Source organism: Emys orbicularis, chromosome 11, assembly GCF_028017835.1.
Source record: "Emys orbicularis isolate rEmyOrb1 chromosome 11, rEmyOrb1.hap1, whole genome shotgun sequence".
Lineage (NCBI taxonomy): Eukaryota > Metazoa > Chordata > Testudines > Emydidae > Emys > Emys orbicularis.
Genome location: NC_088693.1, coordinates 45364798 through 45388559, shown reverse-complemented (window position 1 = coordinate 45388559; position 23762 = coordinate 45364798). Strand labels below are relative to the sequence as shown.

At 39.8% G+C, this 23762-nt stretch overlaps 1 protein-coding gene across 1 annotated transcript in view; it reads left to right on the top strand.

Annotated features, from left to right (window-relative positions):
• Positions 1–17890, top strand: part of CWC22 (CWC22 spliceosome associated protein homolog) — a 48621-nt gene extending 30731 nt beyond the window's left edge. The window contains exons 15-20 of the mRNA XM_065413156.1: positions 8232–8309; positions 9613–9765; positions 10085–10212; positions 11151–11252; positions 11354–11550; positions 16637–17890. Of these exons, the coding sequence (XP_065269228.1) occupies positions 8232–8309; positions 9613–9765; positions 10085–10212; positions 11151–11252; positions 11354–11550; positions 16637–17229 (1251 nt within the window). The 3' untranslated portion in view covers positions 17230–17890. The remainder of the gene's footprint in view (positions 1–8231; positions 8310–9612; positions 9766–10084; positions 10213–11150; positions 11253–11353; positions 11551–16636) is intronic.
• The last annotated feature ends 5872 nt before the right edge of the window (positions 17891–23762 follow it).

Sequence of the window (23762 nt, the reverse complement as noted above, 5' to 3'; positions counted from 1 at the left end):
TGCCCCAAGGTTCACAACCATTTATCCAACTTTAATGCATCACCAAACAACTCCATACAACCATCAACCACCTGCAAATGGTCCAGGCACCAGCAGCACCCTCTCATAAGAGTCTATTTACAAAAAAACCCTACCACACTCATAAGGCCTTGCAGCATGGCTACTGAGGATGTTGTTCAGGCATAGCAGCTGCTTGTTTAAATCACATTTGTGTATTGGGTATCCAAAGCACCCATACCATCTCCTCCACATAAGGACACTGAGGATACTGTGCATCAGGGCATCCTGACTTCCCTAACCCTACTCCTAAATTGCCAAAGATGCAATATGTGTATGATGGCCAGGTGAGTAGAAAACTTCACTGAGCAAATTCAGAATCTAAGATTTCATCTTTTTAAAAAGCACCTGTCCTAGCCTGCATTGATGTGAAGGTTATCTTTTGAGTTGAAATCATCACAGTGCTGAATTCCCAAATCAGTAGGCAGCGTCAGTGCCTTTGCTCCTGCCCTGAGCTTCCACAGCCTGAAACAAAGCAAAAGCTGACAAATTTTGTCAGTTTTTGCTGTTTTTCAGACTCCTGCAGCAACAGTAAAGCTGAAGAGAGTCAAGTCAGGTTCATTCTGCTGAAGTTTGGGGAAGCTTTGAGTAATAGCAGAAGGCGGCTCGGAAACTGTTTACTGGGGAAGACAACTCAAAATATGAATGATGGGAGAAGGGTACAATAGTGGAAAATGCTCCCCATTCAGCATCCAGAAAGATGGGAAAGAGGAGAAGTCCATATCCCCACAGTGGCCAGGAAGTTCTGAAGTGTGGGGAGGAAGACTAAAGGAGAATACCCCTTCTCCATCCCAGAAGCCAGACTTGTTGTTTGACGAGACTCCATTTTTCATATCAGGCTCTGGCTAGTACAGTGGTTCCCAAACTTTTTATTAAAGTGACCCACCAAATGCATTTCATCTTTTTTATGACCATCATATACACACGCACACATCACACTCTGCCCTGGGATTACAACCCTAACCCCTGCCTGGAGGATGGTGGTTGGGTTTGGATAGTGAGCCCACCCAGCACTCACCCTGCAGCAGCAGTTCTTATCCTTTGGGGCTGGATCTGGCTCCCCACTCTGGGCATTGCAACCGGGTATATAGGATTGCAGCACCACTCATATTTGGCTAGTAGGGATGGCTGGGCAAAATTTGAATGGCGCAGTGACCTCATACAGCAGGTTGCAATGCCCGGAGTGGGAAGTCAGGTCCAGCCCTATAGGACAGGAGCTGCGGCTGCAGGGTGAATGTCGGGCGGGGCTCACTCTCAAGGTCCCCCACTCTGGACCCTCCCCTCCGCACCAGGCTGGGAAAAGTGTATGTTTGGCTAGGCCAGGACCTGTTATGTGTTAATCTGGCCCTGGATCTGGCGGGCAATCTAGAATCTTCCCACCATTTGGGAAACACTGGGCTAACAGACGTTCCGGTTGCAGTTCCCAAGCAAGACCCAGGGAGCAACACCTTGTTAGGAATCCCAAATGTTCCCCTTTTCCTGCCGCTGGAATGGGACAGCATTTGGTTTCCCTGCATATTGCTCCCAAACAATATCGCTCCCTGATTGTTTTGTTTGTTTCATTAAGTGGTTAGTAGGTTTAATCTTTTAGCTATGGGATGTCTGGTAAAATTTCCAAACGCTGTAGGTATGAAGGGGGGAAGAGAGAGATTGATGAATTACCCTAAATTGTACTTGACTTTCTTTTAATGCATGTCTACACAGCAAAGAAAATCCCCATGACTCTGGGACCCTCCCACCCCACAGGGTCCTAGAGGCCAGGCTCCAGCCTGAGCCCAGAAGTCTACACAGCAGTGAAACAGCACTGCAGCCTGAGCCCCATGAGCCCAAGTTGGCTAACACAGGCCAGCCATGGGTGTCTAGTAGCTGTGTAGACATACCCTTAGAGATTGGTTTTAAGAGAACAAAAGTGAGACAGAAAATACATGGTGAGGTGGAGAGCACAATGCACGGAAAGTGAAAGAAAGATGAAGGTGAGAGATTAAATAAGAAAAAACACACTGAAGACAAATTGGAAAAAGATCTGCCATGATTTACAATAGAAATAATATAGAAAGAGTTAAGACAGCAAAGGAAAAAAGATCTGTAATAAGTGGAGTTGGTTGAATAGTACTTGGCAAATATATTATTCAATCAATTTTACTGGTATGAGTTAAATAACTTATTCAGTTACTCCTTTTTTTGTGGTTTTCAACCAGCTCTATAGTTGGTCAAATACTACTCAGAAAAAATGTATTTAGATTAGTACTGGTAGAATTGATTTATTTTACAGTTCAGTATGGGATACAATATAACAGTACACAACTTGTTTATGCTTTTCACTGTGGGGGGAGTGGCTTTGGAACAGTGACCTTTTCGGGGAGCCTCATGGGACAAGTGGTGTTTGCATGTTTGAATTTTAAACCAAGGCTAGTAGGCTGAAAAATCCCACAGGACAAAAACAGTCTTTGTTCTTGCTGGCTCCTTCCCAACTGACCGGATCTGATTTCGCAAGATCACGGGAGCCTCCTGCACCCCAACCTCTCCTCCCTCCACATCATGGTGTGGATGCTGCGTGGTTGAACCCGGAGGAGCGGACCTGCTCTTAACGAGGTCCAGCAAATCGTCCTGGAAAGCAGAAAGCCTTCCACTAGAGCAACCTACCTGGCCAAGTGGACGAGGTTCTCCCACTGGGCATCTGAGGGTAGCATCTCTCCGTTGTGCTCCTCCTTACAATCTATCTTAGATTACCTGCTTCATCTTAAGAACCAGGGCCTGACCCTCTCTTCCATCAGGATGCACCTTGCAGCCATCTCCGCTTTCCACCCACCAATCCCAGGTCAGACAGTGTTCTCACACAATATGTTGGTCAGATTCCTGAGAGGGCTCAAGAGACTCTTCCCGCTAGTCCAGGCTCCTATCCCACAGTGGGATCTTAACTTGGTTCTTTCTAGGCTCACGGGCCTGCCCTTTGAGCCTATGGCCTCCTGCTCCCTTTCCCACCTGTCACGGAAGGTCGCTTTCCTTGTGGCGGTAACATCGGTGAGACCAGTGTCGGAGATTAAAGCCCTGACATCGGAGCCACCATATACAGTGTTCTACAAGGACAAAGTTCAACTGCGTCCCCATCCAGCCTTTCTGCCGAAAGTGGTGTCTTCCTTCCATGTCAACCAGGACATCTTCCTCATGGTGTTTTGTCCCAAGCCGCAAAGTGAGGAAAGGAGGCTACATACCCTGGACGTCAGACGTGCCCTGGCATTTTACCTGCAGTGTACCAAGCCCTTCCGCAGGTCAACCCAATAGCAGACAGGATGAAGGGCCTTCCGGTGTCCTCACAGAGTATTTCCAACTGGATCACCTCTTGCATCTGGACCTGTTACAAGCTGGCACAGGTCCTACTGCCGCCAATCGTGAGGGCCCATTTGACCAGAGCTCCGGTGTCCTCGGCAGCCTTCCTGGCGCACGTTCCCATCCAGGACATTTGCAGAGCCACGAAGTGGTCTTTGGTTCACACGTTCACGGCGCATTATGCCCTCACGCAGCAGGCCAGAGATGACGCTGGGTTTAGCAGAGTCGTGTTGCAATCTACACATCCTTGAACTCCTACCCGCCTCCATTGGTACTGCTTGGGAGTCACTTAATATGGAATGGACATGAGCAAGCACTCAAAGAAGAAAAGACAGTTACCTGTTCCATAACTGGTGTTCTTCGAGATGTGTTGCTTATGTCTATTCCATGACTCGCCCTCCTTCCCCACTGTCAGTTTCCGGCAAGAAGGAACTGAGGGTGCGGGGAGTTGGCAGCACCCCTTATACCACAGCATGTGGCCGCCACTCCAGAGCCGGTCCTCTACGGATACCACTGAGGGGAAAACTTCTGGCATCGGTGCATGTGGCTAGTGCACACACCTAATATGGAATGGACATGAGCAACACATCTTGAAAAACACCAGTTATGGAACAGGGTAACTGTCTTTTTCTCCTTAGCCCCAGTTGTCCTTTTCTGGTTGGTTTTTCTATAGCAAGGGTTCTCAGCAGCCTTTTTCTTTCTGAGTCCCCTCCACCCCCCATATGGTATAAAAACTTCAGAGCCCACAGCAGCTGTTTTTCTGCATATCCAGTAAACTAAAAGCCAGGGCCGGTGTTAGGGAGTAGCAAGCAGGGCAATTGCTCAGGGCCCTGCAAAGCTAAGTTGCTCAGGCTTCAGCTTCAGCCCCGGCGGGGCTTGAGCTATGGCTTTCTGCCCTGGGCCCCAGCCTGTCTAACGCAGCCCTACTCTCCGACGTATTTTGGTGGCCCCCCTGAAACCTGCTCGTGGACCCCTGGCTAAGAAACGCTGTTCTGTAGGAACCAAAATGGAGCAGGCATTTTGGAGAGTGCACTTTTTTTTGAGTTTTCTAACTTATCTTTCAACCACCTAGACACAGGGACACTTCCAAGTAGAGTGACTTTTCCATGATACAAAACCACATCTGGAGCTAAAGGTCTTCACAAAAATAAGTGATTCACTTCACGTGTGGGACTTGAGAACTCTATAATACTTTTGAAATACTTGGTTACATCATGATTGGAAAGGTGTGTGTATTCTGTCATTTAAATGTTGATGACAGTCACTTTTGCATGCAATTTGTGCATTAGTATGTAAAAACCTTTGAGCTATATGGTATATAAATTGTCTATAAAGATTAAAATTTACTGGCTTTTTAAAGCAAATGATGGACTTAAAGTGCAGACTGTTGGTGTCATAGGCATTATCAGAAGTGAAGTAACCTTTAAAGCTATAATTGAAGTTAAAATTGCTATGTGAACTTGTCACATCTCTCTAAAAATTAATTAAATCATTTCAGAGTTTGTTAATTTTTAATCTAGAAGACAGTTACTCTAGACCTAACCTCAGCTTGTTTTGATAACACTAGCAAGAATGTCTTTGTGGGTAAATCTATTTTCATGCATGTGGTTATTCAAGATATTCTCCTAGAAATCATTGTAATATTTAATTAAAATGTTAAAATATTTAATTACTGTAAACCACAAGGGATATCAATGTTGTAATTGCATTTAATATGAGGAAAAAGTAATTGGTTTTGCAAGTCGTGCTGACTTTATTAGCAATAGCATCAGCACTTTGCTCTGTTTTATTGTTTGAAAACTGATTACAGCATTACTGTAAAACAGGGTAATATAAAAAAGTTAATATGCATTTTAATATATCAAGCTAACACAATGTGACTACGTTGAAAAGAATGGCCTTAAACAGATTTGTAAGTTAGCTTTTTTGGTACAGTATTTGCTGAATGTTATTTGTTTAACACTGAATAGATGCCTTTATTAATTTTATTTTATTTATTTTTGTTAGTTTGTTTTGTGTATTTGAGCTGTGTAATGGGCAAAAATGTTTCTTTTAGGATTTCATGATAGAAGGAATGGTACAAATGGGAGTATATTACAACACATTTAATATAAGACTTACCAAATTTAAAGTATAAATGTGTTTAGACTTTTTTTTTAATTGCAGTGGTATTAAATATATTTATTCTCTATTGATTGGGGGAAATTTTTGTTCTGACTTCTCAGTTTTGAGAAAATAACTATAAATGTGTGTGTTCCATTTTTCCTAAGATTTCTAATTAGTCTAAAGAGGCAAATATATTTAAACTAATTGCTAAAGAGGTATGACTGACAGTCTAATTGTTACTTTTAGCGTGCAATCTCTTTTTTTGTGTTTTAACAAGTCTGACAAGTCATCTTATTAAAATGCTATGATCTAAACAGCTAGAGAGATCCTTCATAACAAGATTTAGATCAGACATCTGAAAAAGTCTACAAAGTTGGCATTTTAAAACATATTGTATTTGGGAACTACTATCATTATTTTGTTGTTGTTTTGTTTTGTTTTGTTTTGTTAATGAACTAAATCTTATGGGAAAATAAAACTAAATTGCGTCAACTAAATTGAACGAAGTGCAGTGTTGTTAAATGCACTGTCCATTTATATGAAAATGTTTGCTTCTGTTGTCTTAATATTAATTATTCTTTATAAATGGTTTTTAAGTTGCTGCTACAGGGGCAGATTGTGGACCCGTTTACACAATTGTGCAAGGGAGTAAGGAGGTATAAGGTGTCCCCATACGCCTGTATGACAGCTACCCAGATAGCAATGCAGAGAGGAAAGAAGCTATATCCCATTCCCCCATCTCACTTCTGCACAAGTGTACCTTCCCCAGTGGAGCAGAGGGAAACTGGAAAGCAGATTGTGACTCTAGGCTGTCTACACTATCACTTCTGTTGGTATAATTTATGTCGCTCAGGGGCACCTATGTCAGCTCAACATAAATTACGCTGACATAAGCGCCGGCGTGGACAGCACTGTGTCTACGGGAGAGCTTCTCCTACCAACATAGCTACTGCTGCTCGTTGGGGTGGACTAATTATGTTGGCAGGAGAGCTCTCTCCCGTCGGCCTAGAGCAGCTACACTAGAAATCTTAGAGCTGCACAGCTGAAAGCTCTCTAGCATAGACACAGTCTCAGAGTCATGATCTCCTGGTCTGCTCCAAGGGGCAATGCAACAAGGTGCTCCCCTTGTTAGGGCTTGTGGCAAATTCATGATTGAGCCTTATCATTTGATATAGCTTTTCTTGGTGTACAGTAATTAAAATGTAAGAAATTTCTGATTTGAGGTGAGGGAAGTCCAGATAAAAAAATTGTATGTTTCAAAGTGATTTTATCTGTAAGGTAACTTAACTTACACTTGTTAATCAATTATTCTTCTAAATTATTTTACTTGTAAAATTCTTCAAGAACTTCATCTTTCAATGATGCCAGAAAGTTCTCTACATACCAGAATAGAATGTGCATAAAAATATCTAAACTGGAACTGTCAAGTAAAGTGTCATTTAAAAAAAAGCCTTATACTATATTTTGACAGTTAAACATAAAAGAATTAGAGAAACAAATGTACTTTTCAACATTTATGTGGTGTCTTTTTAGTTTTAATGAACTAGCCCAGATCTTATATTTGGTTTTCTGGCATTGAAAAGAAACTTAACAAAAGCAAAAAAAAAAAAAAAAAAAAAAAAAATCCCAAACCTATTTTAATTGTTGGGGTTTTTTTAGTTCTTTTTGATTTATGTTCCTATTGGGCCTTACAAAATTTAGGGTTTAGTATCTGAATTACTGAACAGTCCCTTGATTGTAATACAAAAAGGGAATAATTTTAGCCATTATTTGGATTAGATTTTTGTGGTTTAGAGTAGACATGAATGTGAATGAGAGAGTAATTTAGGCCCCAATCCTGCAGAGATTTTTGGCATGGTCTACATTTGAAAGTTATAGCAGCAGCATCGGGGTGTGAAAAAAAACACACCCCTGACTAACATAGCTGTGCTGATATGAATGTTTCTCTCCCTTCCATCCCCCTCCCCCCCATAGATGTAGCTATATCAACAGAAGAGTGCTTCTGCCAATGTAGCTAATGTAGTTTGTGGAGGTGGTCTTCCTACACTGGCAGAAAAAACCCTTTTGTCAGTTAGGCTGCATCTATGTTATGGGGTTATGCCAGCATAACTCTGCTAGTGTCGTCTCTGTAGTGTAAATGTACCCATTCACTTATGCTTAACTTTGCACAGGACTAGTCCTAAAGAAGTCACTACTCACAAATGTAAAGTTAAGCACATGCATAAGTCTCTCTGTAGAATCAACACCTTAAGTTCTGATCTTGAGACCACAGAGCACTCTCAACTGCCATTTACTCAAGGAATTTCACATTTACGCTTGGCTTTATCATTCACTTTCTATGACCCTTTTCTTATTGCATAAAGGTATCAGTGCTTTAAAAGTGGTTTCCCTTTTTACAGCGCATTGTCTTTTTAATCTTGCAGTTAAATCATAATGTTGAATTTGTGGTGACATTTCTTTAGTAAAACTACAGGATTATAATTTCCCTACAGATCTGGGCAGGTGGAGAAGTTTGGATAGAGAAAGTTAATAGCCAAGCCCCAAATACCTTCCAAAATAGTGGAAATACAGAAAACTACTGAAATTGACCCCTCCGACCTTTCTTTAGAAAAAATTTAAGTTCTTGTTTCAAAGATGGCATCCATGTGAAAATCATTCTTTAATATTTTTGCATTTATGGAGTTGATTTCTACTACTACAGAGAATTTATGTTGAGGAATTTTTGTGTTATCTTAAAACAGAAAGAACTCTGCAACATGATCCTTGACTGCTGTGCTCAACAAAGAACATATGAGAAATTCTTTGGTTTACTGGCAGGGGTGAGTTCCACTTTCAGACTTCAAATTTTACAGCAAGAAACATACGCTTCGTTTAATATGGCAGTAAAAGTTTTCATATAAGCATCTGATATTTTACGATAAATACGTCAATTACGTGTGGCTCTTTTGTTTTGAAGTTGGTTATATGAGCTGAGGTGGTTGGATTATCTATTAGATGGTAATAAGCATTCACAGTAAATGCAGAATGGGAGCACACATTTTCCCTGTTTTTTCTTTAATGTTCCTATCTTGTAGAAGGATGGTCCAGTGGCCAATGCATAGCAGTAACAGTAATGGCACTACATAAGTGCAAAGTACTATGCTTTGTTATAAACAATTTTCTTGCAGGAGCAGGAAAGATGGTATTTTGGAGTTTTCCGTTGTTTCTCCACTTCATTACGGTTGCTTAGTTAATTTAGCAAATTAGGATGACTTGACTCATTCCTGCGCCACTCTCTCACTAAAAGAAACATCTGGTTTTCTTCTTCTTCTTCTTCTTGTCTGTGTGTATGTAATTTGTTACAATTATTTATTAAGTAGCAGTTTTTCTTTTACTCCACCTGTAATCTCAGTATAGCTGACTCTAATAAAGATTACATAAGTAAAACTTTTCATGTTCTTTCAAGGTTACTTACAGTACAGAAGTTTCATTAATTTCTAGACTATCAGATTTCAGAAAATGTTACAGCTGATGTAGCTGTGCACAAAGGACCATATTTCCTTTTTCTATTATTCACCTAGTACTAACAATTACCTTATAATTTGCTAGTAACCGGTTATAAGAAAGCACTTGGTTCCATAATAATCCTGGATGTTGAAATTTACAGAGTAAATTTACAGCACTTTATTACAGATCGTCACTGAAAAATATTTCAACGTTCAGGATTATTATGGAACCAAGTGTGTTCTTTATATTTCTTGGAATTGCTGTTTCTGCCTGAAATGTCTTGACACTAACTATGCTCCTTTCTACTTCTCTAGTTTCAAATAAACTTGCAATGATGCAATTAAAAATATTATGTCCTGTGGTATTGTATTAAGGGGTCCCCCCAGGTGAGAATATTAGAAACAAGATGTTGCAAGGTAGAAGAAATTACCTTATCTAGTAACATGTCAAAATTGGTAATTATTGTTTCATAATGCAAGATTAGTTTCCTCTGGGAAACTGCTGAAGGTAATAAATTGATCTTTATATTCCATTTAAAGGTATTTTTTCCTTTCCTTTTAAAAGGAAAGACTTGTATAAAATGTTTAGTTCTAAATGTATTTTTGTTTAATGTTCTATTTAATCTGGTTATTTCAGCGTTTCTGCATGTTAAAAAAAGAATACATGGAATCCTTTGAAGCTATTTTCAAAGAACAGTATGATACTATCCACCGTTTGGAAACAAATAAATTGAGAAATGTAGCCAAGATGTTTGCTCATCTTCTGTACACAGATTCACTTCCCTGGAGTGTAAGTAGAAAAGGGCTTTGTCCTAGCTTCTTTCTTCAATAGTTAGTCTGTGGTGCTCAGAAATAAATTACAATATATCATGCTTTGTGTCAGGGATACCTTTTTAAGTCTAGGTTTTTAAAGCCTACTAAGACTGTCTGATTTAAAAAAAAAAGCAAAATGTGTTATTTTAATTGATATTCTTACGAATTATATTGCTATAGTGTTGGGAGGAAAGATGCTATTTTATATAGGGGCCAAAGGATGAGCTTGATCTTCTAAAAATAAAAATAGAACCGGGTGTGTGTATTTAACCTGTGTTTTTTCTTAACATTTTCAGGTCCTTGAATGTATAATATTGAGTGAAGAAACTACTACATCGTCCAGTAGAATTTTTGTCAAAATATTCTTCCAGGAACTTAGTGAATATATGGGACTTCCTAATCTTAATGCAAGATTAAAGGATGAGTAAGTTGAATTTTTACTCTGAGCGTTGTCCTTTGAATGCTTTCACCCTGTAAGAGTACATACAGACTCTCCATTTTCAAGTGAAAGTTTTTACTAAATGAAAATACATAACGAATTATGGCCCCAATTCTGTAAAGACGAGTGTGTGCACATTGATGTCGGTGTACGTGCTGTGACTAGTCAAAGTTAAACATGCATAAATATTTGCAGGATCAGGGCCTGTATCTTTTTGGTTTTTGTTCCACTGCTGTTTCAACTTGAATAGTAACTTCCCGAGCTGAAGCATATTTATTTGTATACATCAGCATCATTCCTGAAGGGTGTGGGGCAGAATAGTCTTTTGGGGGGGGGGGGTGCAGAGCGTGAAAGAGACCTCAAAAATATTAACTTTGTATTTTTATAAGATTAATTTTAAGCACAACAAAAGTAAAACATTCTCTTATGTGTGTGTTCCAGTACTTACACAACAGTGAGGATCCTTCCAATTGTTCAGGTTATTTCTTGAGGATCTAAGGCTTACTCCTTTTCAGGAGCTATTATCCTGTATGATGGTAAATTAAACAGGCACTCAAAACTCATTGAAGCCCAAACTTTGACCTACTTTAGGACCCAATTCAATGGAATTTCTACATGGAGAGCTGCTACAGAATCAGGCTCTTAAAGTTATCATAATCTGACAGGGAAAGGCTGTCTTTTTTTTATAAAACCACCACAGGTTTATGAAGACATTTTAAAATTCTGCTAAATGAACTCTTACTTTGCCAGGCCCACAAAAGCATTGTTTTTTTCATCCATTGCAGTGTCCACAAAAAGCAATGCATGAACAAAGACTGTTTTTGTCCTGTGGGATTCCTATGATGTATTTTTCAACAAATGCATGTAGAAATTAAGAGTAGTCTGCTGCGTGAGGTTTAACTTCAATGTTTTGTTTTTATCAGAACACTGCAACCTTTTTTTGAAGGATTATTGCCTCGGGACAACCCAAGAAACACTCGATTTGCCATCAATTTTTTCACTTCCATTGGTCTTGGAGGACTAACGTAAGAAATCTTTTTTTTTTTTTTTTGGTCTTAATCCTGATTTGACATTGCTTGACTTTCTGTTTAAGGATTGACATTGTTTGTTTTTTGTTGCTAATTAGGGATGAATTACGGGAACATCTGAAAAATGCACCAAAGATGATCATGACACAGAAACAAGATGTTGAGTCATCAGATAGCTCATCATCTTCCTCAGAGTCTGACTCCTCAGATTCCAATTCTGGCAGCAGTAATAGTAGCTCGGGATCATCTAGTGGCAGTGACTTCTCTTCTAGCAGTGGCCATAGCAGTGACTCAGGTATTAAACAACATCTCTCATTTATCTCATTCTCTCTTTACTGTGTGCACTGATACACTTACCACGAGGAAATAGCAATAGTTGATATTTAATTATTTATTGCTAAATCTGTACTTTAAAAATTCCTATCCGTAATTTTGATAAAATTCTGGAAATCTTAGAAGAAAAGAAATTGCTTTCAGTCCATACATGGTGACAGGTTTCAGAGTGGTAGCCATATTAGTCTGTATCAGCCAAAACAACAAGGAGTCCTTGTGGCACCTTAGAGACTAACAAATTTATTTGGGCATAAGATTGTGTAGGCTAAACCTGAGAAGTGGGTTTTAGCCCACGAAAGCTTATGCCCAAATACCTTTGTTAGTCTCTAAGGTGCCATAAGGACTCCTCGTTGTTTTTTAGATCCATAGTAATTTTAATTATAGAAGTTATAACTGTTGAGAGTCCTGTTTCCAGAGAGTGAAAGATGTGTTTTTGAGGAACGTATTATATTGGGTGCTGTTTCCTTAAACTGATGCGTCCATTGCATAAAGTTAATATTCAGATTTAATCTAAGACTTCCTGATACTTGTTTATAAATAATGGCCAAGCACCAGTGTCATTTTTGGTAGGATTATCAGTGAACTGTAAAGGTTAACACACCTGATTTTTTATTATTATTATTATTATTATTATTTTAGTACAGGCCTGTCTCATGGCTCTTCTTGATCTGTCCATTGGATTCCAATCCTCTTTTTTTTTTTTTTTTTTCTTCTTCTGACTTCCCTGTAGCCACAGTTGTGCTATTTCATGTGTCAAACAAGGGATTGCTCAGTTTTCTGCAATTCATTTAGCTTCTTATGCAGGTCTGGGTTCCTGAATCCACTTCCCATTCCTATTGCTCAGAAGCAGTATGGTGCGCTGTTATAATAACCAAGGCTCCTGTCCCTTGAGAATTCTCCAAGAAAGATGAAACTTTGGCTGACAATTTGTTATGCAAGAATTTCATGTATTATAATTAGTATTTTTAATAAGATTATCTTGCTGATGTAAAATCTGCTTTTTGACATGAAGTATAATAAACATTGTTAACCTAAAATATATCTGCTATTCTAATTTAGAGCATTTAGTCTTTTATATAGTGTGGAGGGAGAGCAGATGATAGCACAGCATGAACTGCTGTAGTTAGGAAGCTTGCTGATTCAAAGTTAATTTGATTTATTATGATTTTAGTAGCAAAAAATACTAATAAAATAAATACACAAGCAGTATGAATTACACATGCATTAGAAATGCATTTGTTTTCTGTTGCAAGCTTACTTTACAAAGTCTGAATTGATTGTTTATCACTATAAAGCTATTGCATTAATGACGACAAAGCACTAGTGGAGGGCACAGTTTAACCGGGTCAGAGAGGCGTAAGTTCAGCAAAGAGCCAGATGGCTTCTGCATAGACAGCTGCAGCTTGGCTGAGCTGCTTGATAGGAACCAGAGAGGTAAGTCCTTAGTGGAAAAACCAACTGATTCTGCAGTCTGTCAATGTGAGCATGCTTTTTTGTAAAAGGACACTCTTCTACTATTTTGTCCTTTTTCCATTCAGAAACAGATAAATATATGCATTTTGATAATCTCTGCAGTATGCTTTGATTATGTACACTAGAAGCAGGAATGTGGCAAAAATAATTAAATACAGTGTTAACTATAATAATTCTGTGAGATAATCAGGTTTCTTTTTTGTAACTTTGTATTCCCTAGTAGTTTAAACGTCACAGTTTTGCTAGAAAGCAAAGGCTAATTGTTGGTTGTAACTCAGGTTCTTCACATTTTTGCATCTTTCCATAGATTATAATGAGGACTTCCTAGTAGTATTCTGAAAAGCATTTCCCAGAGGAATGCATTGTCAACTCTCTTACCAGTGTAGTACTGGTCTAGCAATTAAACCTGGCACATAAATGTTGCTAGGTGAAAATTTCTTGCTAAGGAACAATCTAAGAATTTGTGATTCCTGTGCTGATGGAAGCTCTGTGCATATATAATGGGATATGGGCCAGGAATTAAAGAAATTCCATGTTTCTTAGAACAGAAAGGAAGTGAACCAGATTTAAAAACATTTATTCTGGAAAGGGTGTTCTTGGTCTTTAGGTAAATTTCCAGGGTGAACTTTAAAAGAAAATTTAAAATTGCTTCAGCAATATGTTCTGAACATAGAAAGGGAACAGAGAAAGAGGGCACTGAGCACATAACAAATACTGAACTTGTCTTTTACTGTGTCCCCCAATGTCTCCCCTGCCAGCTCAGCTGTGACTCCGTGTTGTCTGTTGGAGCACTAAGCTTGCTCATAGTCAAATAAGTCAGTTATTTTTTTATCCATTAAACTACTTTACAAAGTCTCTTATTTTTACTTTCCAGTAGAGCTATAATAATGAAAAAGAAACTGTATTAAAAAAAAAAAAAACCTATTGTAAAATCTGACTTAAGTGACTCCCTATGGGCTGGTTTTAAACATCTTATCAGAGAAGCACCAGCAACCTCTCTCTCCACATCAGAGGTTAGGCAGCTGCTGTAAAATTCAGTTATATGATCTAAAATAAAATGTATTAGTGTCTCCTTGGTAGTTGTGATGCTTTCTAAAGGCAATTAAGCAGAGATAGAGCTGGCCAATGTGACATCGCAATGCTTAGAGTAAAAAGAAATGAAGGTTGTTTTTTAGCTGTGTTCTTTATGGTGGTTTTTACTCTAGGGGATGTTCAGCATATATTGTTGATGTAATGTTTGTATTTTATTTGGAGCTCATCCTTTAAGCCCTTCTTTTAGTGACCAATCAACATAATGACACTATCCATGATTTTGGAAACGTCTACCATGTCTGTTCATTCCATGGAATATAGGGTGACCAGATGTCCCGATTTTATAGGGACAGTCCCGATATTTGGGGCTTTTTTTATATGGGCTCCTATTACCCCCACCCCACCCCCGTCCCAATTTTTCACACTTGCTGTCTGGTTACCCCAATTGAATACTAAATAGGTTCTGTATTGACAGATATTAGTAGGTTGGGGAAATAAAACTTGTTCCACACTAGTCTGTTTGGAAATCTAGATGTTATTTAAAGCTTAGCTTCTCTGTGAGGTAAATGTAGAACCTGGATACCTATTTTTTGGGTGGGATGCAGAGAAAAAAACTACCCCTTCTAAGTTAGCAACATAATTTACTTTTTTAGCTGTATTGTCTTTGCTGCCCTTAAGTAATTATAGCACAAATGATACTAAAAGTGCGATATCCTCACTTCTTAAAACTCTCACTCTGATGCAAAGCCCCAGCAATGTTAATGCAGAATAACAGAATAATATATGCAGGGGAGCTGAACTGTTGATACAAGAGCATATGAGGTCACTTAAGATTTTCTGCATGAAAGTGAGAGTTTGATGAACTTGCCCTCTCTTGTGCATGGAGGAGGAGCAGTGACTGGGGGAATCACTGGAAAAGTTTCTGGGACTGGTCATTCTCTATGGTAGGCTGAAGCTGGTGCCTAGGGTCATTTGGTGGCTGTAGCCTGTGCCAAGGTGCTGTTGCCCACCAGCTGCAACCACTGTTACATCGTGGAAATGGGTCTCGGAGTAGCTATCATGTTGCTGCAATACTATCCCATAGCTCTGTCATGTCTTTCTCCAGTATCCCTTCTCTTTCCCTCAGGATAACTTGAGCAGACTACTGCAGGGACCTCAGCCCCTTTTGGACTGAGAGAATTTTGTGGGAGGAGTATGCTTATGGAAGATGGACGATCTAATTAAGGATAAGGAGTTGGGACTCCTCCTGAGTTCTCTTCCCAGTTCTGGGTAGGAAGTGTGATCTAGCATGTTAGAATAGTGAGCTGGGAGTCAGGATTCCTGGATTCTATATCTGTCTCTGCCACTGACTCTGTGTATGAACCTGGGGATCTGTGCAATGGTCCTGCTCTCTCCAGTCACCCTGACAGCTTGCATTGCTCTAACCATTGTAATAAATCCTCGTGCTGTACGTATGGGCACAGTGGGGTCCCCAACAGAGATGGAACCCAGATCTGTCAGCTCCAAAAATGCAAGCCTTTAATACAGGGAGGCGAAGGAGAATCATGGTATGTCATCAAGGCGTTTATCCTCTCTGTGGGTGGCAGCCACATCTGCACAGTTTTGGCTATAACTCTGTACTCTTGCTTCTCCTATGTTCCTTAGCCATTTAACGCACACAATTTTGTTTAATGATTGGTAAGGTTTCATCAGAACATTCCCATCACACTCGTAAACTTAAAATAAGGGAAATATGATGCTAAGGGAAACTAATTGTGACACTTACATTTCTTGAATCAACAGATTGGCAGATCTGACTGTTGAATTCCCTGTATTTGGGAAGTTACTTTGCCTTAACAATGCTGAGGTTTCTCGTAAGGTTGTGTTAGAGTGAGCATTTCATGAAGTTGGAATATGTATTTCTTTTTGTTATCTGTTGGAGATGCAAATGGAAGCCTTATGTTGGATGGAGTGTGGTATTGACAGCACTTAGGCAATATAAAATGGGAAGGAATGCAGAAGACTCCCTTTATTTCCAAGCTTTTAAAATTGTGGGTGGATGCAGCGTGTCAAGATGCAATCTTACTGTCACTAAATGAAGTTGTTGTTGTTGTTGTTGTATTAATAAAACAAGTGGACGTATAGGCCAGCAACAAAACCTAGAAAATGAGGAATAAAATATGGAGAAATCTTGGGAGTGATAGCCAGTTTACCAAATTTCTTTTTCCTTAGATTTCCTTTAGAGAATTTATTTATTTATTTATTAATTAAACAAAAAACCTGTTTTAGACTGCCATTTAAAAATAAGTCATTTCTCTTCAATTAATAGAGCATGGGCAGATTTTCCCAGCATGTTTTGGAGAGACTCACATGAGGGAAAGAAATACAAAACTCTTAAGCTCATTATTTTGAACCCTGTGGCAAGATAAGCATTTAAGAATATAAAATTTTGGCAAAACATTTCTCTCAAAACTTTCTATATAATATAACATTCTAATTATGCATAATTAATGACACTGAATAAATTAAAAAATAGTTAACTCTCATGTATGCTGTACTTTCAGATGCTGCTAAAGTAAAAAGGAAGAAGATGCAAAAGAAAAATAAAGCACTGGATAAAGTTGCCAGGAAAAAACAAGGGAGTAAAAAGAAACTACTTGAAAAGAAAATAGAAAGGAGACAGCAGGAAGATAGATATGATATTGAGAGAAATTCAGAAAGAAATGCTGACAGAAATTTGAGAGATCCAAATAGGAGAGATGATCTATCTAAATATCCCTATGACAGAGATGATGCCGCTGACAGGAACAGTTACCGGAGTGGAAAGGACAGGTATCATGAAAGAAATATGGATTTAGAAAATAAACACGGTAATTCCAAAAAGAAGAAAGCAGAGAGAACTTCTTCTTTTTCTGATAATGAAAAGGACAAACACTGCACTAAAGACAGTGTACATCACAATAGGAGAAAAGAGAGGTCAAAATCTAGAGAAAGAAACCGTAATAATTCAAGTCCCAGAGAGGAAGAGGAGCAGAATCGATATCGGAATGGTGCAGAGAAATGCCCAGAGAAGTATAGCAGATATTCTGACCAATGTAGAGAATCCAGGAAAAATGAGGACAGACGAAGGGAGAATTCTCCACGTAGGCGAAAATAACACTATGCCACTGAGTTTGAAATAAATGCTTTTCTGTGCAGCTAAAACTGTGTATTTTTAACTCTATTACTGAACTTTCTTTTAAAAAAGGAGCTTTTGTACAAAGTGCAAGTTTGTATTTGTAAGGTTCATTGGCCTTCTTAAGGTTTTCAGTATTGAATCTTTTATAATCACTGTATGTGAAGAACCCTTCTGTTAAATTTCTTCCTTGGAAGAGCATTTACATTTGAGAGAGAGAAAAACAGAAGCTTGCTTATATTTTGTGAATAAAATAGTTAAGATCTCACTGAAATGAATGTTTTTACCAATTTAACTTCAGATGTTTCGTAAATATTGTGTTTGAGTTATAGTATCTGAAAATGCTACTTTTTAGTTTTGTTTAGTAGTTGACAAGCAGAGCAGTCAGATTATTGTACAGAGGTGTGAAATTTCATATTCCTTTATATATAGAACATATGGACATCCTGCATAGTTTATGCTCTTCAGGTGAAAACAGACTAAACAAATTAAGGAGTCTCAAGTATTTGCAGATTACCATTCGGTATAAAAACATGACACTTTCAAAAAGCTGAGCTGAAATATTGTAAAATGTTATGCTATGAGTACAGTTTAAAATGTCAACTGGAACTATGAGTGATGTCTTCCTATTTCGGTGATGCGTCTTCTCAGTGAACTTCAAACCTAAGAGGCAAGGCTCAGATAAGTGTTATGTGAGAATCTATTTTCTTCAGTCTTTTTATAAACATATCAGCGCAGGCAGTGCAGACTGTATAAGTACATAACCAACAATAGAGACCTGTAGTGCATGTTCTTCAATTTAGATTCTCAGTTAAACTTGGAGGCAGATGTGAGCACAGGTCTCTTAGTAATCTGATATAATATAAATTATTGGGTTTTTTTCGTAAGACATTAAAAAGTTGCACCTGTAAACATCACAGTTTGAAGTTTTAGAAACTTGTTTTTATATTACTTTTTAATCTTCCGGAAGATTTTAGTTTCTTGGACCAGCCTGTCTTAGCTTGCTTATAAAGATATCCCCCACCCCCACTCAATTATTTTTTTCAACCAGTGAATTTGATTGAAGGTCATACAGCTCTGCTCTCTGTCACTATAACTACCAAGCCTTAGCAGGACCTTACTCAGTAGGCACGGGACTATGTGAAGAAGTGGGTTATGGTACAGAAGATGCTCCAAAATTCCTTCCAGAAGTGCCAACAGGAGAATAATTAAGTTCACAAAATGTTATACCAGACCAGAAAAAGTAGTTGTAGAAACAGTTAGTATAAATCTGACAGACCCAAAATAGCTGAGGCAGTTAGATAAATATATTATTAGTCACCTGAGAAATCAAAATAACCTGGTAAATATGGCTGGGTAATGAGTAATACCTAAAGAAATAGAGGGTCCTTTGATATAAGGTGTATAAAGAAATAGTGTAGGTATATACAATGGGAGATTTTTACAAAAGTAACAGTTGAGTCAGTTCTATAGCTTGCCCTCACTGCTATATAAGACTGACTTTTCTCCCTGAACTTTTTTACAGAATGAACTAAAATGCAAATTGCTGAGAATCTGAAAACTTTCATTTTTCAGTATTCAGTCTCAACTTTTCTGTTTTATTCCCTGTAATGCCTTGAACTAAGAATCCCACTGAAAAGGTTAATTCTGAAAGAATGCTTGTGACAGAAGAATTCCAATTGGTGGTTGTCCATTGATTTTCTTTACATCATCAACTCTCCACAGTATGCTGTTGAGTCATAATAGCCTTTGATTATAGTTGTGTTGTACAAGCTTATTTACTACCACACCATATTTTTCCAAATTTTGCAATAACGCTTACTCCACTATGTTACGGGTCTGCTAACATTCACATTATAAACTTTTACATACTGTGTATCAGTTAATAGCGCCTTGAAAAGGCACTTGAATAAAGGTTAATACATAAAACAAATTTACTCTTTTTTTTTTTTTTTTTTTTTTTAACAACTCTCTTTCTGGCATATTTCAAGAAGTGCCAGCCTAAATTCTGGTATTGCTATAATTTTTTTTGACTGTTTTTGCTATCGGCAAAATAATTTGCTAGAGTAACATTAGCTATGGTTGTGGTTACATACAGTCTGTATCTGAAATAAAGATGGCTTTTACAAAGAGAAATTCATTGCTGTTTAACATAAATGTGAACATTTTACAGTCTCTCTCGCAAAAGATGTGTTTTTTTAAGAAGACCCTTTGGCTTCAGTTTTGTTCCAGTTTCTTTTTATGGGAGTGTTTTTCATAAATCATTTCTCTCTACTTTTAAAATAAACAAGCAGCTTTTATTAAACAAAAAAGTGTTCCCATTTTGTGGAGGAGTGCAGCTGGTTCACGGGCGAGCTGGAGCATAACTCATGTGTCAGCTCTTTGGTGTCACCATTTTGTTGCTGGCCTTGAATCAAAGATGGCTATTTCCATTTCACTAGATAAGGAATTGTGTTAACTGCAACTTTAAGCAGGATACCAATCTTACTGTTAAAATTCAGCCCTTATTTCAGTATTGGGAGGTTAATACTGTTAAAAACAATAAAACATAACCAATACATGTCTGTTCCAATATAATATTTTACCAAGCGATTCCTGCACCAAGCCCATAACTTCTGGTTGAGTTTGAGCATATTTTTTAGAAAAACATCCAGTCTTGCTTTAAGACTTCAGGCAACAGAGAGAATGTACCACTCATGTCCCTAAGTAAGTTGTTCCAATGGTTAATTATGGTTACTTAAAATGTGCCCCTTACTTGTAATCTGAATTAGTTTAGCTTCAGCTTCCTGCCCTTGGATCTGATTATGACTTTCTCTTCTAAATTAAAGAGCCCTCTGATATCAGAAATCTCCCCAGGGAGGTACATATAGGCCATGATCAAATCACCTATTAACCTTCTCTTGAATAAACTGAATAGATTGAGCATTTTTACTTTCTCACAGTATGGCTGGTTTTCCAGACCTTGAAGTGGAGTGGGGTAAAAACTTATTAATACATTACAATGCATGGAGAGAGAGGAAACAATATGTACATTATGCTTTTTTTGCCATTAAAGGTAGTGTAAGATATATATTTAGTGATTCACTTATTAGGCACAAGGGCTCAGATCCATAAAGTTCCTTGGGCACCTAAGTTTTCTGCCTGTAGGCATGTGAACTGCTGCTCTGCTTTAGGTATCTGGGCACATATCTCCTGCTGAAGCCCCAGAGCGATCCAGGAACCTGGGGAAGATAGGGGTTTGTCCACCTAACTCGCATATGGGGCCTCATCAGAGACTGCTTACGGCTTTGGGTCTCATTCAAAATCTGGCTGGTGGTGGGGCCTACCTTATAAATTTTAGCCCCGTGGTTAGAGCACTCACCTGTGATGTGAGATGCAGGTTCGATTCCCCTTTTGAACAGAATGGGAGAGAGGATTTGAATAGGTGTTTCCCACCTCTCAGGAGCATGCTCTAATCTCTTAGCTATAAGATACTCTGATGTGGGACTGCCTCAGTCTCCCCTATTGAAGTTCCACTGTGTACAAAAAATGAGAATAATTGCGCCAGAGAAAAAGAGACTAGTCCAGTAGTTAGGGCACCCACAGAGAGGTGGGAGTCCCTGAACTCCAAGGACTCTATCCAAAGAGGAATACCTTCAACAGGAAAGATTGAGAGCCCAACATCAGAGTATCCCATAGCTTAGTGGTTAGAGCACCCTTGTAAGAGGTGGAGACCCCTGTTCAAATCCTTCTTCCCCCTGCTCCCCAAGCAGAGGGGGGAATTGAATTGGGTTTTCCCACATCCCAAGTGAGTGCTCTAACTGGGGCAAAAAATAAGGTGGCCATCCTCCCACTCACCCCTGCTTTGTATGGAGTGAATCAGGCATCCAACTGATACTCACAGGAAACAATTTAGGTGCCTAAGTTGCCTGACTCCAGGAGACAGGTTTCCAGCTGTGGATCGCTAGCAGAGATAGGCTATTAGGTGCCTCCCTACAACCCAAACTTTGTTACCCATCTTCTTCAGGGGTGAGGCAGGGCTGGGGATTCACTCCTTTTTATCAAGATCTCCCATTGGCTAGCTTTGGCGGCTCCCCACCTAGTATGCTGGCTTTTGTGGATCAAATTCTGAGGCATCTGTCTCTCCCCATTCATTGTTTAGGGAGCCAAGGTGCCTAACTCAGGCTTTGTGAACAGGGCCGGATTCACTCTCCTGTGGGCCCGGGGCTATTAGATTTTTGTGGGGCTTCTGGGGGTTTGGAGTGCGGGAGTAGGCTCAGGACTGGGCAGGGGATTGGGGTGCAGGTGGTGGTGCAGCTCCAGCTGGGGGGTTAGGGCCAGGGATGGGACAGGGTTGGGGTGCAGCAGGAGGTTTGGGGTGTGAGCTCTGGGTGGGAGATTGGGTGCGGGAGGGGGCTCAGGGCTGGGACAGGGTTGGGGTGCAGGTGGAGGTGCGGGGTCTGGAAGGGAGTTTGGGTGCAGGAGGGGGCTCTGGGCTGGGGTAGGGGGTTGGGGTGCTGGCTCTGGCCCGGAGGCGCTTACCTCAGGAGGCTCCTGGTCTGTGGGTCTAAGGCAGGATCCCTGCCTACCCTGGTTCTGCGCTGCTCTGCTCACCAAGATGGCCGGCATGTCCAGCCGCTAGGTGGAGGAGCCAGGCACCTCTTCACAGTGCAGGCTGCCTATGCCCACAGGCACTGTCCCTGTAGCTCCCATTGGCCAAGGTTCCCAGCCAATAGGAGCTGCAGAGCCGGCACTGGGGGTGGGGAGCAGTGTGCAGAGATTCCCTCAATGCCTCTTGCCTAGGAGCTGCAGGGGCATGCCGGTGAGCCGGCGCTCGCAACTCCAGCCCGTGGGGGCTGGAGGGGCGCCGAGGCTCGGGAACCAGTGTCCAGCCCGTGGCACGGAGACTTGCTGTGGGCCGGATGAAAAGAAGCAGCGGGCCGCATCCAGCCTGCAGGGCCCCCCTTAGCCTGAGGCCCTGGGCTGTAGCCCCTAAAGCTCCTGCGTTAATCCAGCCCTGTTAGTGGATCACAGAGTTATTCTTGTGATTTTCTGTGGGCTTAGAAGTTCCAGGCCTAAATTCAAAATAATGATGATCATTTGCAGAAGTGTTGTAGTTTTAAGTGTTTATGCGTTTAACTGTAACTAATACACCCTATGTAATAGTACAATAGTTCTGGTTCTTTGTCAGGGAAACTGAAATGCCTATATTAATAAAACTTGTATTCAGTGTATACTTTCAGATCACCTTACACAGGTTATGATGATTTCTGGCTATGCATCAAGATTTATTCAAATGATATAATAATGGTGATAATTGGGTGATGTGTAAGATATAAAAAGGAAGGCAAAGGTTAATCAAACATTTAAATATTCAACGGTATACACTGATTTACTTCTATTGCATTAACACTAAAGCCAGTGGTCTGTGTTTGTGGGCCAGTTTTCTAGCTCAGATGCAGCCAGTATTGGTTCTTTGCTTAACTGTAAACAAAGGAGCTGTTCATTTTCAGAACAATGACATTTGTTTAGCAAGGCCTTTCTCAGGTGAGCATCCATCTGCCAATTTGATTCACATGCTGATTGGGTCAGCCCACTTTCAGCTTGAGCTAATGCGTGCAAATTTTTTTCTTTAGGCACTGTCACCGTTGGTGCCTGTTTTCCTCCATGTTCTGTCTCCAGCAGAGCTTCTGCTCCCTCATTTTTTATTCTCTTTTTATTTCCTTATTAATCCTAAATATTGCAGTTCAGAAAAGGGACCCTCTCAAAATGCATAAATCCAAATGAGAATCTGCCCCTCCACAAGTCGAATTGGATCATTCCATAGTGTAAACATTCCAATAGCAGGATGGGCCACAAATAATAAAAAATCCAGAAGGACAAACACATCAAGAAACAGGTTGTTCTTCTGGCATATGTTACAACACTTACACAGTCCCTACAAAAATATTAGGAGATACCTGTTTCAACTCTCAGTGGTCTGTGTAATAACATCTAGGTCTATCATGCTGCTCTGATCACATCTAACAAACGGGATATCAGAACCTGATGGCTTTCTTGGGTGGTTTTTTTTTTTATTATTTGTAAATGATGGTTCTTGTAACTATTTTCTCTTGATTCTCCTATGTGCCATGGTGGGGAGGCAGGGCATCTGGTCTAACAATAACTTTGGCAGCCTTTGGCTGCTCAGTGGAACTCAGTACAGCAATCAATAAGCCACCAACTGGAGGAAAGTATAGAAACCCAAATGGCAGAAGAAAGAGAAGTTATTCTGGAGTTTCATCAACCACTGCTAACTTGATTTGGAGATACAAACAACAGTTTCAGTTCTTCCAAATATATTTGTTGTTGCAGTAGCAACTTATCCATTCAGAGAACCATGGGTAAGTCAGTGGTATTTGCCTAGCTTTCCAAATACCCATGAAATCTCAGCCCAATCTTGGCCTTAGTGTGGGACTTGGGTATTTTGTTTCCCCCACCCCCATCAGTGAGCCTTAGAGGATCTAGGGCAGGAGTCGGCAACGTTTGGCACGTGG